Below are 15563 nucleotides of genomic sequence, written 5' to 3' on the forward strand. Positions count from 1 at the left end.
AATAGAGTGTAGACTTATATCACTTCACATTTATTTTTTACTTTTTCCATTATAGCTAACCAAAAAAAAATGTAAAAAAATCTACCATTTCTCTCAACTTATGGAAAATGATTTTGGAAAATTACTTTTTTTTTTCTTTACTTCTTGGAGAAAGTAATCACAAATTTTCCTATATACATGTGATCAAAACATATTAAAGAAAATATTGCCCCAAAAAAAACATATAAAATAAATTATTTAAAAACTATATAATTTTTAAACAAAGATTAATTATTATTTTTTAATTAAAAAAAAGGATGGTAAAGAGAGTATAACAGTGAACACTATTGAAAGGCGATGTTGTTCTTCATTGGCTCTGCGCCGCGTTTTTGTCTCTCATCCTCTCGATGAACACCTCTCAAGCTTACTTCTTCCATGTGCCTCTTAGACCAATCTCCCTTTCGCATCCCTCCTATGCTTTCGTCTCCAAACGTAAGTTTTTTCTTCCTCAAGATGATTAAGTACTTCGGAATCAAAAGCAAAGAGATTGTTACTTACCTAGACTAGTCGGTATGCAAATACAAATGGTTAAAAGTCTCGTTGCTTCGAGTTCATGGAACCCTAATTTCGACCTGGGTTTTCTGCTACTGCTATAAAGTTCATTACTTTCCAACTGATACTATCCTCTTGGATTAGTTCTCTTAACCCTGCAATTTGCTAAATTTTCTCAAAATAAACAGGAACAATTGCTTTGATGTTTTTGCAGGAGACCCAGTTCTTTGTTGTCAACCTTTTCAGTCCAGGAAATGTCTTACCATGAATTTGAATTTGTCAAGCACGAGAGAGAGCCATGTTATGCAGATGAACAGAAGACACCTCCTCATAAAAGAAAGGAAGAGTTTTTCAGTGAATTATTCTGATAAGCTTAGAAATGAATCCGTTAGCAGCGATACCGATGCTTTGGATGTGGAGATTATTCCTCCAGATTCACAGGACAGTGTCTCCAAAACACTACAGGATATTAGGCCAACGTTTTTTAGAAATAGGTTTCTTGATTTTGTTCGCATTAGTTCAGTTCTCAATAGCGCAGCAGAAAGGTTCTTTAAGAGCGAGATAAGGAGGAGGTTGTTCGTAACAGCTCTACTGCTTGTTCTTAGTCGTGTTGGATATTTTATCCCTTTACCTGGGTTTGACAGAAGATTAATACCCCAAGATTATCTTAGCTTTGTCTCGGGTTCTGTTGGTGAGTGTGTTCTAATGTCATTTGAGTCCTATAATCCTTTGTTTGGATGACACATAACACGTTTGTAGCTAACATTTTATGTTTTTGATAGAGGAGCTGGGTGAGTTTGGAGCAGAGATCAAGCTTTCACTCTTTCAGCTTGGGCTCAGTCCACAAATAATAGCATCCATAATTATGCAGGTTAAATTTCCCTTTAATCTGATGTGTTTGCCTGAATCTGTGGGTTCTTTATATATTAAGATTATGATTGATGATAAGGTGATCATGAAACACTAGGTGCTTTGTCACGTTCTTCCATCTTTGGTGAAGCTACGAAAGGAAGGCTTAGATGGTCACGAGAAGATCAAGAGTTATATGTGTGTTTAGTTTCTTACCTCTCAAGCCGTGAGATGAATTCTTAACATGCAGTTACCTTGTTTTAGCTTTTCTGACTTTTCATTAAACAAAGTTACTAAATCGTGTTTTTCCGTCTATTTTGTAGATGGTGGCTATCCTTTTTCTTCGCTATAGTGGAAGCTTTAGTGGTGGCTTACACTTCTCTTCAATATTCAGTTTTCGCAGCCACTTCCCAGTAAGTTAATTAGGATTATTCATTCGGAGTAACAAAAGTGTTGTTTTTAAGTTTTCTCATCCATTTTGCTACAACTGATGATGCTAATGGAAGAATACATGCTTATTCAGGGTCAAGCATGTAATGATGACAGCATCTCTGCTAGTCTGTGGTGCAATGACGATGACGTGGCTGTGTGATACAATATCAGAATCTGGATTTGGTATGTGATTCTCTCTCGCTCTCTATCTCTTTAACCGTTGATAGCTTATAGTGATGCTGAAATGGAGTAATTATTGGAACTTGCTCATAACCTGTTTCTATGCATTTTACAGGTCATGGATCATCTCTAATTATTTGTGTGGGAATATTGACGGGATACACAGAGACCTTACACAAGATGCTCAATCAAATCTCAGGTGCCTTTGGTTTTTCTTACTCCACATTTCTCAAACTTATGGTTAAGTCCCTTAGACCTGCATATCTTCCACATTGCCTGGAAGCATTTATCATTGCCCTCTCTTTTCAATTTATGTATAACAGGGGAGAGTCATTCTTTTTTTGTTATTGCAGGAAGTTTCTCGAATTGGTTGCCTTACTTGTTAGGCTTGCTGGGCATTTTTACAGTAGTAACTATGTTTGCTGTTGTTGTTACTGAGGGCTGCAGGAAGATAAAACTACAATATTATGGTTTTAAACTTGCGTCTGCTTCGAGGTAATACATAGCTCATCATCAGTATTTTGTGGAAAGGATTCTTGTATATTGCAATTCTAGGACTAGACAAGGGTTAATATACATTCAGATGCAACATGTGGTCTACTCATATTTGATTTTATGTTATGTTTTGCCATTTGGGCAGAGAAGGTTCTCCAATAACTGAAGTGGAACCATACATACCTTTTAACATTAACCCAGCAGGAATGCAGCCTGTCCTCACAACCACATATCTCTTGGCTTTTCCCGGTATTCTTGCAAGGTAAATCCTTTGAAGGACCCTTTAGGCTTAAATCAATCTTGTTTCTTGCATCTTTGTGTTGTTGTTACCGTCTAAGGCTGTCTAATAAGGTAATTTATGTTTTTAGTATTCTGGGTTCACCTTTCTTGGTAAACATGAAGGAGATATTAAACCCTGAAAGCACGGTTGGAGCACCGCCTTGGGTCTATTACTCAATATATGCGTTTTTTGTCTTTCTCTTCAACATCTTTGACATTGTGAGTAATTAATTACACCTTTTCAGTCTGAATTTCAATCTTCCAGTGAACATTAAACAATTCATATACCGGTTTCTTATGTTGTTATATAGGCCAACTTGCCAAAGGAAATAGCCGATTATTTAAACAAAATGGGAGCGCGAATACCCAACATAAAGCCTGGGAAAGCCACAATTGAGTACTTAACGAAGATACAAGCATCAACTAGGTTTTGGGGTAAGTTAAATTGTCCTGTTTTAGACTTATTGCGGCCATAGTGTAAGTAAAATCTCTTAAAACTAGTTTATTTGGTTTGGTTCAGGTGGGCTTCTGTTGAGCTTTTTGGCAACAGCTTCTAGTGTACTTGATCACTATCTACGCAGCATCAATCAAGGCTTTTCTATTGGATTTACATCGGTTTTGATCATTGTAAGTGCTCGATCCATGTTTCTATATCGTTCAATTCAACAATACTGATTGTGTTATGTTGATAATCTCTATTGGTTGTGTTTAGGTTGGTTCCATCATTGAACTTAGAAGATCTTACCATGCCTACAATGTAATGCCGAGTTTAAGCAAAGCGTTGAAGAGATATGGTGTATGATGAGATTCGAGAAAGAAAAGAGATTATATAGATATATTATTGTGGCTTAGAGTTTTTGTTACTCGTTTGTTTAGATTAGGAATTAGATGATTTGTATTAAGAACCTAACACACTACCATCATAATCTTAGAAGATTCAGAGACACAAAGTGCCAAGTATCTATCTTTTAGAATCTACCAAACATTTCCGGAAAGATTATGCAGGAAAATAGTCAAACTCGATTCAAACCTTTGTAAGATTAGACTCTCAAATTGTGACATAAAAGTGAACAAGATTAGACTCGATAATTGATGCTCTCATTTCTCAGTCGAAGCTTGATGTTAATCTTGCAACGTTTCTGTGTTGTATAATGCTTGCTATGGTGTTTTGAGATATGTTATGGAGAGTGGAAGTTAAGGCAATAGTGACTACAAAAATCCCACAAATTGTTTCAGGGTGAATACAAAAATCCGACTTAAGTGTTTTTACGTTCATGGTATCATGACTAAAAATGCTTGGTAGTCATCTTATAATTTAACTCAACTGATTTTATTTTTCTTTGTTTGTCAACTAATTTAGTTGCGGCAGATTCAGCTATAGTTTAACGTTCATATGTATTTTGATTGATATAACCAAGACCACAAATTGTCGCAATTAAGAAACATATAACATTATGATGACTTAAGCCTGAAATTTCCTACGAATCTGAGGATCCAGAACATTGCCCATGATATTATAGGTAGCTTCCGATGGATGGATCGAGTCAAAGAACAAAAACTCCGACCGATTCTGGCATGTCGGAGATAAAGCATTACACATGAAGCTTGTCTCCAAGAACCCTGTTCCACAACATCCTCTCTTCGTCTCTTTAAACCCTGTTTTTAAAAATAACACACACACGAATGATATTCACTCCCTAGTCACAAAATAACTTGTGGGACAAGAAAATATATTTTAGATATGTACCGAATTTGTCAGGGTTTTGGATCATCTCCATCGCTGGGTCATAGATATTGGCGTAAAAGATTCTGCTTCCGGTGAGAGATGCTTCGATCTGGGGCAAGAGCTTCTCAAGTTTCCGATTGTATAAAACAGAGTCTCTGTTCTCTTGTTCGAGACAGAATCTAAAAATGTTGTGGAATTTAGCAGTCATTTGGAACGGTAAACACCCTATTGGCGGTAGACCTCCAACCATAATATTCCGGCAACCTAGACTGTAAATCTCCTGCACAGTAACCAGAGATATTAACAAGACAAATGATCACAAGCAAGTTTGAAGTCTGCTCCTAAACCCTAATTGTGGTGACTAATATTGTATGAGGAAATAGACGTTACCCGCACGAAGTTTTCAAGCCTCTGAAGAACAAAGTCTTGGTAACTAGAAATGAGAGGAAACTCGAGACTCCTCGTGGGAATATCGTAGTAGTTCAAGATGAAATCGTTAGCTCCTGCACTCACAAGTACGAAAGCATTGTTTATAATCTCCATAGCTTTCTTGTCTCCCACGATACCTTTGAGACGAACAATGTAACTCTTGAACATGTTTGGTTGTTCCGAGACAGGGATGGCTTGTGTGGAGAGACTGGTTTCTTCGTCGTAACCGGCACCTGCTGATGCGAAACAGACTCCGGTTAGAATGTCTTGGTCGGAGAGATCTGGTTGTAAGAAAGGAGGAACAAACTGTTTGATGTTGAGTTTGGTTGCGATTATGTCCGAGATGATTTTTCCGTTTGAGAATCTTCCGGTCGGTTTCCTGTCCGGAAGATCCATGCCGTAAGGAACATGTTTAGCTCTGAAGATTGTTTGTAAAGGGTAGTCGTTGTTGCCTGTGTCGACGGTTGAATCGCCAAAGATTAGAATCGCAGGGAAGAGCGGTTTCGTTGTGGCGTTTGCGGTTGCGTTGCAGGATGCATGTTGTAGTACTGTTGTTACGATGAAGAGAGTGAAGAGTATGGTTTTAGAAGTTGACATTTTTTATTTAAATGTTTTTTTTTTGTTTTGTTCTTAGTGGATTTGAAGAAATGTGTTGTTTGGTGATGATATTTATAATAAGGTGACTATTGGTTTATTTGGACCTTAGTTTGCTGGCTTTTGTGAGTTTGTTTTTCTTAAAAATGAGTAACAAATGGATAAAATTATAAAGAGCTTTGATTTTTTTCCTTCTAAATAAATATTAATTTTAATTTGTGAAGATGATGATGAGATTTCATTCCATTAAGAAAAATATATGAAAAAAACGACAACTCAGAGGCCATAAATAAATAAAGTAATGTAACTAATATATGGACACTTTTTTATATATATATCAACAACATGCAATAGGAAGCAATGACAGTAGCACAACAAATTTTACATCTATATTGGTCATGAATATATATAGACACTGTACGTAGTGCATAATTCATATGTCCTCATGCTTCTCCTGTCCATGACATCATCACTCACTGTGATTTTTTTCTTCCATGTGTACAATTTACTGACTGTGGTGATGGTCATTCGTAATTGGTATGATTAGGATATGTAATTTTATGTATATATTGGTATTTGGTAATATGCTTAACGACTAAAATCCTAAGAATACTTACGGGTTTTAATTGGAACAAGGCTCTGACTAGGTGTTTAGAATTAAGCATCTCTTTATAGCTCTATTTAGGCTTGTTACTTTTATCTCTTGAAGTTCTTATATATTATCCTTCACATGATGTTGATGAAGGTAATTAATTAGGTAAAGACATGCATGGTGATGAATATAAATACATCCGACTTATGAATTAAGTGTTTTTACGTTCATAATAGTATGATCATGACATTGTATCGATATATCTCCTAACTAAAAATGCTTCCCAGTTGGCAGGTCATCTCGACTTCCAGTGGGAATGTGATTTTGTTTCGACAATATATAGCTTCTCGGCGGTAACTTGGAATCATACACGTTTCCTCAAATCGTATATCTAAAATGATCTCAAGTTTCCAAATGTTGAAGTCCTTTTTTATTTTCGTATATAAATCATATTCTCTTTTGCTAACTATAACGCATATTTATCCACTTAATTGCTTTTTAAAATTCGTGTCATAAAGTACAATAAGTTAATAATTATTATATTAATTCTTGATTTGCAAAAACTACTAATTCCTTGTATTTTTAACTTTATTGTAATGGATGCGGCCTAAGCCAATGTCGAAATATTTATATAATCTATATATATAAAGTTAACTTTTTCTCTTTTCTCCTTAAGCCACATCATCATCCACCTCATTTTATTCTTTAATTTTTAAAATTAATTTATCATTTTATCATTAAATTTTAATATTTAAACATATGTAAATAAGTTTTTCAAAAATGAATATGAAATGTCTTTTTTTATATTATACATTATAAAACTAAAAAAAGATAATTGATTAAAAGTTAAAAACACTTACTAATTATCGATTATACTAACAAATATATAAATAATAGATTATAATTTTTAGTAAATGTTTAAAATATATATATGATTATATTTACACAATGTAAACCTAAATATAATAAGATTTAACGGGAATAGAGCAAAAGTAAGAAATTTTGAGAATATAAATCTATCTAATTTATGTCTCAAAATATTTTCTAACATAAATGAGATAGGTCGGACAGAAACATGAATTCTCATTTTTTATAAACATATAAAAAGGTAAAAATAAAAATAACATTTCTTTAAAAGTTTCCAATATGAATTTAACTATTTTTTTCCAATACAACACATATGTTAAACTAATAAACAAAATAAAAAATTAACAATATTTCATAAAATTGAAAATTAAAATAAAAAACATTATTAAATGAAATAAACTAAATATAAAGTAAATTATGCTAATATTATAAATTCGAAAATTGTTCCATATGAAAAACCAAAAAAAAATTATAAAACATAAAATCAGAAAAAAATATAATAGTATATAAATGATCATTACGAGATATAAAGTACGACAAATCCAAAAAAGAAAAACATAAAAAATAATAATAAATTATGAAAATATCTAAAGAGATAATGTAAAAAATTAAAAATATAACAATCCGCCCGAAACCCATAAATCATGTTCAAATTTCATGCCAACATATAAAAAGGTCCAAAATATTAACATCTAGGTCAATATTTGGTAAAAACCCTAATAGCACACGTTTCTCAATGATTTTCAACCGCACTTTCATTTACGCCAACACTTCGACTTATACTATACACACTTAATTTCTCAACAACTAATAAAGCTAAAACTCAATAGTTTTTCTATATAAACACAATTTAAGTTTTAAAAAAGTAAAGTATGGTATAGTGAAAAACATAAGTAGAAAATAAAATACGAAATAATTACTCATAAACAACATAATAAACTCCCGCGCGTAGCGCGGGCAACCGACTATTAATTTATAAAGTTTGAGGAATCAATAGGTAAAACTAAAAATGTTTCTCCAACACATATTTTTCATAGAATCATTGATTCGTTTATGCATGGCCCCCACAAAAGATGGCATATACTACAATAATAATAATTGATGCTTCTACGTCGCCGCTTTTTCAAGAAACCATCTCTCTCTCTCTTTATATATACACAGTAGTCTGATCTCTCTCTCCTCATCTCACATATCACCCACCATTCAATTACGATAACACAAACATTTTACAAGAAATGTCTTGTTCTCATCACTTCGACTCATCATCAGATCCACGGACGCATGAGCACTCTCTCCAAGAAAACAAACCAATAAGTGCTTCTGATCATCATGTTGCATCGAACATAGTCTTACCAGAGCACGAATACGACGGAGGGATCCAGGAAGCGTGGGACGCGATTGGAAACTCTGGCGGCGGTGGAAGAAGAGGAGGAGGTTACTTTTCCGGAGAGACTAGGAAGAAGCTTGAGAAGAAGAGGAGCCAAGTGTTGCTTGAGGGATACGCGTTGGATGATCAAGATGATTTGACTAGAGCCAAGAGCTTGACGGATGATGATCTTGAGGAGCTTAAAGGTTGTTTGGATCTTGGCTTTGGTTTTAGCTACGATGAGATCCCTGAGCTTTGCAACACTTTGCCTGCGTTAGAGCTTTGTTACTCCATGAGCCAAAAGTTCTTAGATGATAAACAAATCCACCAGAAATCGCCGGATGAAGAAGATTCGCCGCCACCACCGACCAGTACTCCAATTGCTAATTGGAAGATCTCTAGCCCTGGTAAATCTCTCAATCTTGGTTAGATTTTTTGGTATTGAATTCGATGCATCTTGTGATGATGATGAAGAACATTTTCTTGATTTTGAATGTCTGATTGTTTTGCAATTTTTTTGATGGCAGGTGATAATCCAGATGATGTAAAAGCTAGACTCAAATACTGGGCACAAACTGTAGCTTGCACCGTACGGTTGTGCAGCTGAACAAAATGGTTGAACCATAAAAAGGACCTTTTTTTGCTGGAATGAAGTTTTCTGCCATTGTTAGCTGAGAATAGACCTACAAATGGGTCCATGGATAAAACTGGTTTGGCTTTTACATTAGTTCTACTTCTATAGTTCTATATATGTATGTGTATTACTAGTGTTCTTGGTCTCAATGATTTTAAAGATTTGGAAATAAACGTTGTCAGTAAATAAAAACTTCAAATTCTTTGTCTACGTACAGTTTCCCCCTGAATGTTTTTGTTTGAGTGCAATGTGGTTGCTTTAACATCTGACATCTGAATTAAGGTTCTTGTGCTCATATGCAGTGATGAGATCTAGAGACATAAATCAAATCTCCAATTGTTTTTTTAGAAGAACTCTGCTTTTGGCTGAGGTAACTAATTTAACTGTTGTCTGTCGAGAGTTAATGTTTCATGAGATCTTGTTCTGTCTTTGTTACTAATCAGGCTCTGTTTATGATGACATTACTTGAATCACAAGATGTCAAAAAAGAAAGCACATGACCTTTGTAATTATGTTTTTTACTTGTGATTCTTTTCTTTTTTCCCATGGCTAGGAAAGAATCTGAAACTTTTATGTGGTCGTAAGTTGTGAACACGCTTAACGTGTCGTGTACGATAGGGAGAAATCTTTCACGTGTTGTTTGTTACGTATACAACTGTCTTATGGCCCAATGTGATTTATCAATCAACTTTTTAAGTTTGAGCTTAAAACGAGAGTCACATGATATAACATCGAAGACATCAGTTATTTAAACACATAAATGACAGATTCAGAGAGAATAAAGTTTGAAATATTGATCAATCTAAGATCGCTTGGACGAAACGAAAGTTCTTGAAACTTCTTCCGAATGATCAAGAAGAAGGAGCCTGTCCCAACATAGTTTGAATGTCTTTCTGCATAAATCCAAAAAAAACAAAACCTCATTAGATGGTTGTGTATGGATGGATGGATATAAAGACATTTCGGTTTAGGAGAGAACCGGAGTGGCTACCTCGAATTGAAGAGGAGAGGTTCTGGGAGCATATCTCTGGGAGACCTTGCCGTCAGGAGAAACCAAGAACTTGGTGAAGTTCCATTTGATGGCGTCAATGAGCAAACCTCCTTTCTCTGCTTTCAAGTATTTGTATAGCGGCGCCGTGTTCTTCCCGTTCACATCCACCTACATTGTCCGTCAACATTCATTACCACAAAACTCTTATAATGTGACAAAAAGTAAAACAGTAATCTTTATTTATAGCAATCGGTGAAGTGTGTACATAAAAAAACTCACGACATAAATATCATTTTGTTCCAAATGCATTTTAACACCTATTACTTTTGCAAAGAGTAACTTAAACTTAGTGAACAATGATTAACTTGAAATTAGAACACTATTTGTCCAGATTGATTGCAACAGAGACCAGGGTATATATGTAATGGTTTGTACCAATACCGCTACAGTGTCACCATATGTTCGGGGTTCAAATACGATGAAGTTTGTAGTTAATTACCTTGTCAAAGATTGGGAATTCAGCTTTGAACCTGGTGCAAACAGTTTGTTGAATCTCTTCATTGTTCCCTGGTTCTTGTCCCAAGAACTGGTTACACGGGAATGCCAATATCTCCAACCCTATTAAATTAAGTTTCACATGTAACTAGTTTATAATCACAATTAATTAGAATCCTAACTAAAACCAGGTTGGCTTAATTGTGTGTGAGAGTCACAGACCTTGCTCCTTGTATTTCTCGTACAGAACGTTCAGTTCCTTGTAGTTCGCATCTGTTAGACCACTGTGGTAATAACAAAACTTTAGTTTTGACTTTAAGTTAATCTGTTTTTACTACGGTTGACTACTTGTTTATATTGTGGTAAACAAAACAAAACAAAAACTGTGATTACAACAACAAGGACTACTGGTACTCCTAATCTTAACCAGTATTAACAATTACTAATTTCACAAGATCTTGTAAAAGTAAGTAAATCATAGTGACTTTTAATAATAAATAGTGAAAAAAAAGTTTTTACCATTTGGAAGCAACATTTACAATCAGAAGAGTTTTGCCTTTGTATTGGTCCAAACTCACATCGTTACCTCCGATGTCCTGCGATGTTCAAGAAACATATATATATAATAAACACAGAAATCTTGTCTTAAAAATCATGCTTGAGATCAATCGAACATTGAAAATTCCAGCTTTATATCATAATCAATATAAGATGTTCTTGTTTTGTTTACATGAACTAATTTGCTAAGATTAATCTAAAGATTAAACACATGATACCAAATAACTAGAAAAGATGAAGAGAGAAAAAGAAAACCTTGACGGTGAAGTCGTAGATAGACTTTGGAGATTCATCAGCCATATTTGCAGAGTCGTCGTTGGTCTCTCTCTCTTCTTTCTGAGTTTTTTGTTTTTTTTTTGAGGATTGAAGAAAGAAGAGAAGAAATATAAAAATTAATATCGACGAAATTATATGTTTTTTTATAGATATGGTTGATAAATACAATGTGAAAGGATCAGATGCTTTAAATGACAAGATCTCTTGTGACGAACGGTGAGGTAAGGATCCACGACTTCCATATTGATTGCTTTTCCCATAATCTTTATTTATTTATTTTTCATATTTTTGTCTTTCTTTTGATTATTCGTTACATGAACAACAAACATATTATATATATGTCGACCAATATATATTTTAAAATTTAAGAAATGTCAAATTGCCACCTTTCAAATTTTCCTAAAATGACCATTATAAGTTTGACTTTCATTTATTATTAGAGATGGTTTAATGGTAAAAAATATTTGTAATTTGGATTCACTCTTTAACAATTTGTATCCAAAAATTTTGACCTGATTTTTCCCCCAATTATACATAACTTGTTCAAGAATTAAGAGACCTTGTAAATTAGGAATATATCTAGATTTTTTAAAGTTTTCATCTAATATTGAAATATTACTGGATTTTTTTCTTTCCATTTTCCCAAGATTTTATTTACTTATAATGATTTTAGAGTTGAGACCAATTGAATTGAATTTTATTTTATTTACTATAGATTCAATATCTTTTCTGTTAAATTGATATTATTACTAATTATTTTATTTACTATAGTTTTGTTGGACAAAAACATTTACTGAATAAGAACTCTAACCACCAGCTTGAAAAATCAGTCTCATCAAGTAGTTGGACCGACTTGATATGCAATTGAATTACTAGTACACAACATATCGTAGAAAATATTAATAATACTGTCTCTATTGTTGAATACATTAAAGAAAACAAAAGTTGAGAGAATTAGTTTTACGTAACGCAAGAGAAGTTAGCAGTTGGTCGGTGCACAGGTATGGTGTGAATTTAATGTTTTACATCTTCCACATTGTATATAGGTTTTTAACGTATTTCTAGCTTAATATTAGCCATTTCCTACTTCTAAACAATTCATAACCTAAAATATTAGTGTAAATATCTGAACAATGGTTTCTTGACATTCATGTAGAAAATTAAACTTTGAACAAATGGTTCACAATTTGTAAGTATTTGCAATAAAATTAGTTTTACACGTGAAGCAAAATACTAAAATGTAGTTGTTTTGTGAGAGTAATTTAGCTTAGAATGTGTGTGGGTGTTCTTCCCAGAAACAGCGTTCGATGATGTTGCAATGATCTACCACTATTTCTCCTTTCAGTTTCTTCACTAGACAACTCTGGGGAAATAATTTTGAATTGGTATAAAAATCTAGAGGATAACATAAATAAACTAGCGTAATATAAAGCACCATTCTACGTCTTATGTCTTAAACCAATAATACATCATACTTTGGCACCATCCCAAAGTCTTAATTAGTTGAAGCCATCAAATCCATTAGAAGTTTCAGTGTAACAAAATCAAATGTTGAAAAGCAAAACATAAACAAAAGAGAGAAAAAAAGTTAAGAGTCAAATCATCCTTGGTTTCTACTTTCTACTTCCTTTGTACGTAGGTACAACTTGCAAAGACGGAATATATTGCATAAGGCACGGATACCCCTCGAAACATATAGTATCTTCATCGTAGTAGACACCATCTTCTTTCATTCTAAAAATAGAAGTGAACACCTTGTACACACCATCCCTACGAGCTTTATAAGATATTGTATTTTCCCGAAGATTATAACCAAGGAAACATTTGCGGTCTAAGTCCCATAGGTAGATGATGTCGATATCAAAATAGTTGACTGCCATTGGAACACAGTTAGGAGCAAGCCCTACACATGCCATGTTGATTTCCCATACCTTTTCCCAGCTCCATGAATCACACTTGAGCCTCCAAACCCTAACATTATAGCTCTTGACCTCTTCTTCTATCAATCCAACATCAACAAGCACAAAATATCCTTGCGAGGTGGTGCATATCAGTTTACCACATGGAGAGGGGCAAAATACTTTATAGCATGTGGTCTCAAATGGATCCCACTGAGTACCTTGCATCCTTGCGGGTAGGCATAAGGCTCGAACGTGATCATCATGAGAGAAGAAATCATAGACAATAATACGTCGGGACTGGTCAGGCCAGTGAAGTTTCCCATCCAAAGAAATGGGATTGGATATGCTGCGCATAGAAACACCCTTCCCAGGACAAGAAACCTTTTTAACACTCCATTCCCCCGTAGTGGATGAAAAGATATCAAAACTCCATGTTGGAGAAAAAAAACAGAACTTAACTGCTTCGCTGTATAATCGAACAACCTTGTAATCTAAGAGAGCACCATTGTGCATTCGCGTCACAAGTCCCGTGTCACTGAAACCATATTTGTATGGGTGTGGCACATCAGGAGTAGGAGGAGGGAGTTGAATCCATTGTGGTAGTACGGGATTGCCAATGTAGTAACGTATCTTCATGTCCTCCTCATCCTCGAGACGCAGCAAAACCAATCCATCAGTGCAAGCCACAACCCTAATCTCTTTGATCTTGTTCTTAATGTTTCGAGTCACAAAACTTGCAAAAGAGGAATCACCATGCCATGATGGCTCGTCGAGTACTTTCAACTCCTCCAAACTAGAATGTCGGGATTTGTGATCTCCGTGAAAGATAGACCAGTAAGAAGAAGAGGTTGAACTTAAGTTGCTACTGTAGAGACCGCGAAAAAATGCAGATTCCGTAAGCAATTTCCATTCTCTACACACCAACTTGAACCTAACGACACTTTTCAGCGGCAGTCTTGCCGTTATGTTTATCACTAAGTCCTCCGGAAGATCAATACTTGTCTCCTTCCTATCATGTGTCTTCTGCCTTTTGGTCTCGGCGGGGGTGTTTGGTTTAACCTTCATTATGCCAGAGTTATGTTCCCAACTCAGTCCAGCAAATCCAACACTGTTGCCATTTCCATTAGGTTGAAGCGAGGTAGCAGAGGTGGCCACCATGACAAAGAGATGAGCGTGCGTTCAAAGACACTGACACCAAAAAAAGAAAGAAAGAAGAAACCTAGGGGTCAGCAGATACGATCTCCGGTTAACCAGCAAAAACGTCACAAGGAATAAGGGATTGCTTCCATAACACACAAAACGAATTTTCACTGTAACACTAACAGAAAACAGAGAAATGAACAAATTGTCAGTAACTAGAATGAGTAACTCGAGACAAATTACTTCTTTAGGAAGACAAAAAGCCAGATCTGAAATTTTAACAACGTACAAAGAGCAGAACAGAATGAGATGATCCTACCAGGTGTGTATTACAAAGGTTATTGCCACTTTTCTCCAGAGCCTCCAAACCCTAAATTCTCTTTATACTTTGGCTCTCATCATCCCCTTTCCTTTGGTTTATAACTTTTTTTTTTTTTTTCGATAACATAAAGATTAAAGTAAGATTTATTAAGTACATATATTATTTGTTTTACCGACCCGACCTTATTTAATTAATCCATGTGTAATGCTTTTTTATTCCGTCAAAAACCAAGTGTCTTCAACCTATCGGCATGCAGCATGCTCCTTGTGACTAGTGAGTTTGAAGCTTTCTTCCCTCTTCTCTCTCAAATTCACTCAGTCACTCTATAACTTTTAGATAGAAAGCTGCTGAAACTTTAGAGAATATTGTAATGCTTTGAAACTTGTGAGTGTGGAAAAGCAACATGGTGCGTTGGCAAACTAGTACGTTTTTGAAACATAATTATAAAGATAGTACATTTACTATTTACAATTAGCAAAATAGTACAAATTTACTATTTCAGATATCTGTACAGACAGACAACTGTACAGTAACATATTATTGTACATCAAATATTTGTACAAAGAGAAACAACTACATATAAACATATTTACACATAAACAAATATACATATATAGACCATAATATATCTGTACACATACAATTATACGTATATATAGACCGCTGTACGGATGATTTTCCGTATATCGACACACAACTGTACATAGGGATAGCTGGACGTATCAAAATTTGTTTGAAAAATATTTGAAATTATTTTTTTAAAAATGCATATCAAATTATAGAGAAAAAATATAGATTTTTATGTAATTGAAATTTTATAGAAAACAAATATATTTTGATGAATATTTTTAGTTATTAGATTTAAAAGGGTTTTTAATAGTGTGTAAATAGTGTCCAAATAGTAAA

At 34.4% G+C, this 15563-nt stretch overlaps 5 protein-coding genes across 8 annotated transcripts; 2 read left to right on the forward strand and 3 right to left on the reverse strand.

Moving 5' to 3' along the window:
- The first annotated feature begins 351 nt into the window (after positions 1–351).
- Positions 352–3761, forward strand: LOC17889746 (preprotein translocase subunit SCY2, chloroplastic). Its single transcript, XM_023784156.1, has 13 exons — positions 352–471; positions 746–1222; positions 1314–1402; positions 1499–1578; positions 1704–1793; positions 1904–1995; positions 2108–2191; positions 2346–2487; positions 2633–2749; positions 2856–2985; positions 3078–3201; positions 3287–3393; positions 3479–3761. The coding sequence occupies exons 1-13, from the start codon at positions 387–389 to the stop codon at positions 3566–3568; spliced, it is 1707 nt and encodes a 568-aa protein (XP_023639924.1). The 5' UTR covers positions 352–386; the 3' UTR covers positions 3569–3761.
- Positions 3762–4228: 467 nt separating this feature from the next.
- LOC17887661 (GDSL esterase/lipase At2g31550) lies at positions 4229–5518 on the reverse strand. Its single transcript, XM_006296399.1, has 3 exons — positions 4883–5518; positions 4514–4772; positions 4229–4422 (listed from the first exon to the last, which is right to left on the reverse strand). Exons 1-3 carry the CDS (start codon positions 5516–5518, stop codon positions 4229–4231), a joined length of 1089 nt encoding a protein of 362 aa, XP_006296461.1.
- Positions 5519–8084: 2566 nt separating this feature from the next.
- On the forward strand, positions 8085–9670 carry LOC17887598. Of its 4 annotated transcripts, XR_002834292.1 has the most exons (4): positions 8085–8747; positions 8868–9050; positions 9277–9344; positions 9528–9670. XR_002834292.1 is itself a non-coding variant. In XM_006295366.2 (2 exons), the coding sequence occupies exons 1-2, from the start codon at positions 8210–8212 to the stop codon at positions 8945–8947; spliced, it is 618 nt and encodes a 205-aa protein (XP_006295428.1). In that variant the 5' UTR covers positions 8085–8209; the 3' UTR covers positions 8948–9500. The 4 variants fall into 4 exon arrangements, 1 of the variants encoding a protein (XP_006295428.1); XR_002834291.1 differs by having other exon boundaries at positions 8868–9344; positions 9528–9624; XR_002834290.1 differs by lacking the exon at positions 9528–9670 and having other exon boundaries at positions 9277–9514.
- LOC17888382 (probable glutathione peroxidase 2) lies at positions 9651–11392 on the reverse strand. Its single transcript, XM_006294805.2, has 6 exons — positions 11274–11392; positions 10980–11056; positions 10683–10744; positions 10465–10583; positions 9966–10133; positions 9651–9867 (listed from the first exon to the last, which is right to left on the reverse strand). Exons 1-6 carry the CDS (start codon positions 11316–11318, stop codon positions 9826–9828), a joined length of 513 nt encoding a protein of 170 aa, XP_006294867.2. The 5' UTR covers positions 11319–11392; the 3' UTR covers positions 9651–9825.
- A 1515-nt stretch (positions 11393–12907) lies between these two features.
- On the reverse strand, positions 12908–14353 carry LOC17887777 (putative F-box protein At3g23950). Its single transcript, XM_006295566.1, has one exon. The coding sequence runs from the start codon at positions 14351–14353 to the stop codon at positions 12908–12910; it is 1446 nt and encodes a 481-aa protein (XP_006295628.1).
- Positions 14354–15563: the final 1210 nt, after the last annotated feature.

This window comes from Capsella rubella, unplaced genomic scaffold, assembly GCF_000375325.1.
Source record: "Capsella rubella cultivar Monte Gargano unplaced genomic scaffold, Caprub1_0 scaffold_4, whole genome shotgun sequence".
NCBI classification, from domain to species: domain Eukaryota; kingdom Viridiplantae; phylum Streptophyta; class Magnoliopsida; order Brassicales; family Brassicaceae; genus Capsella; species Capsella rubella.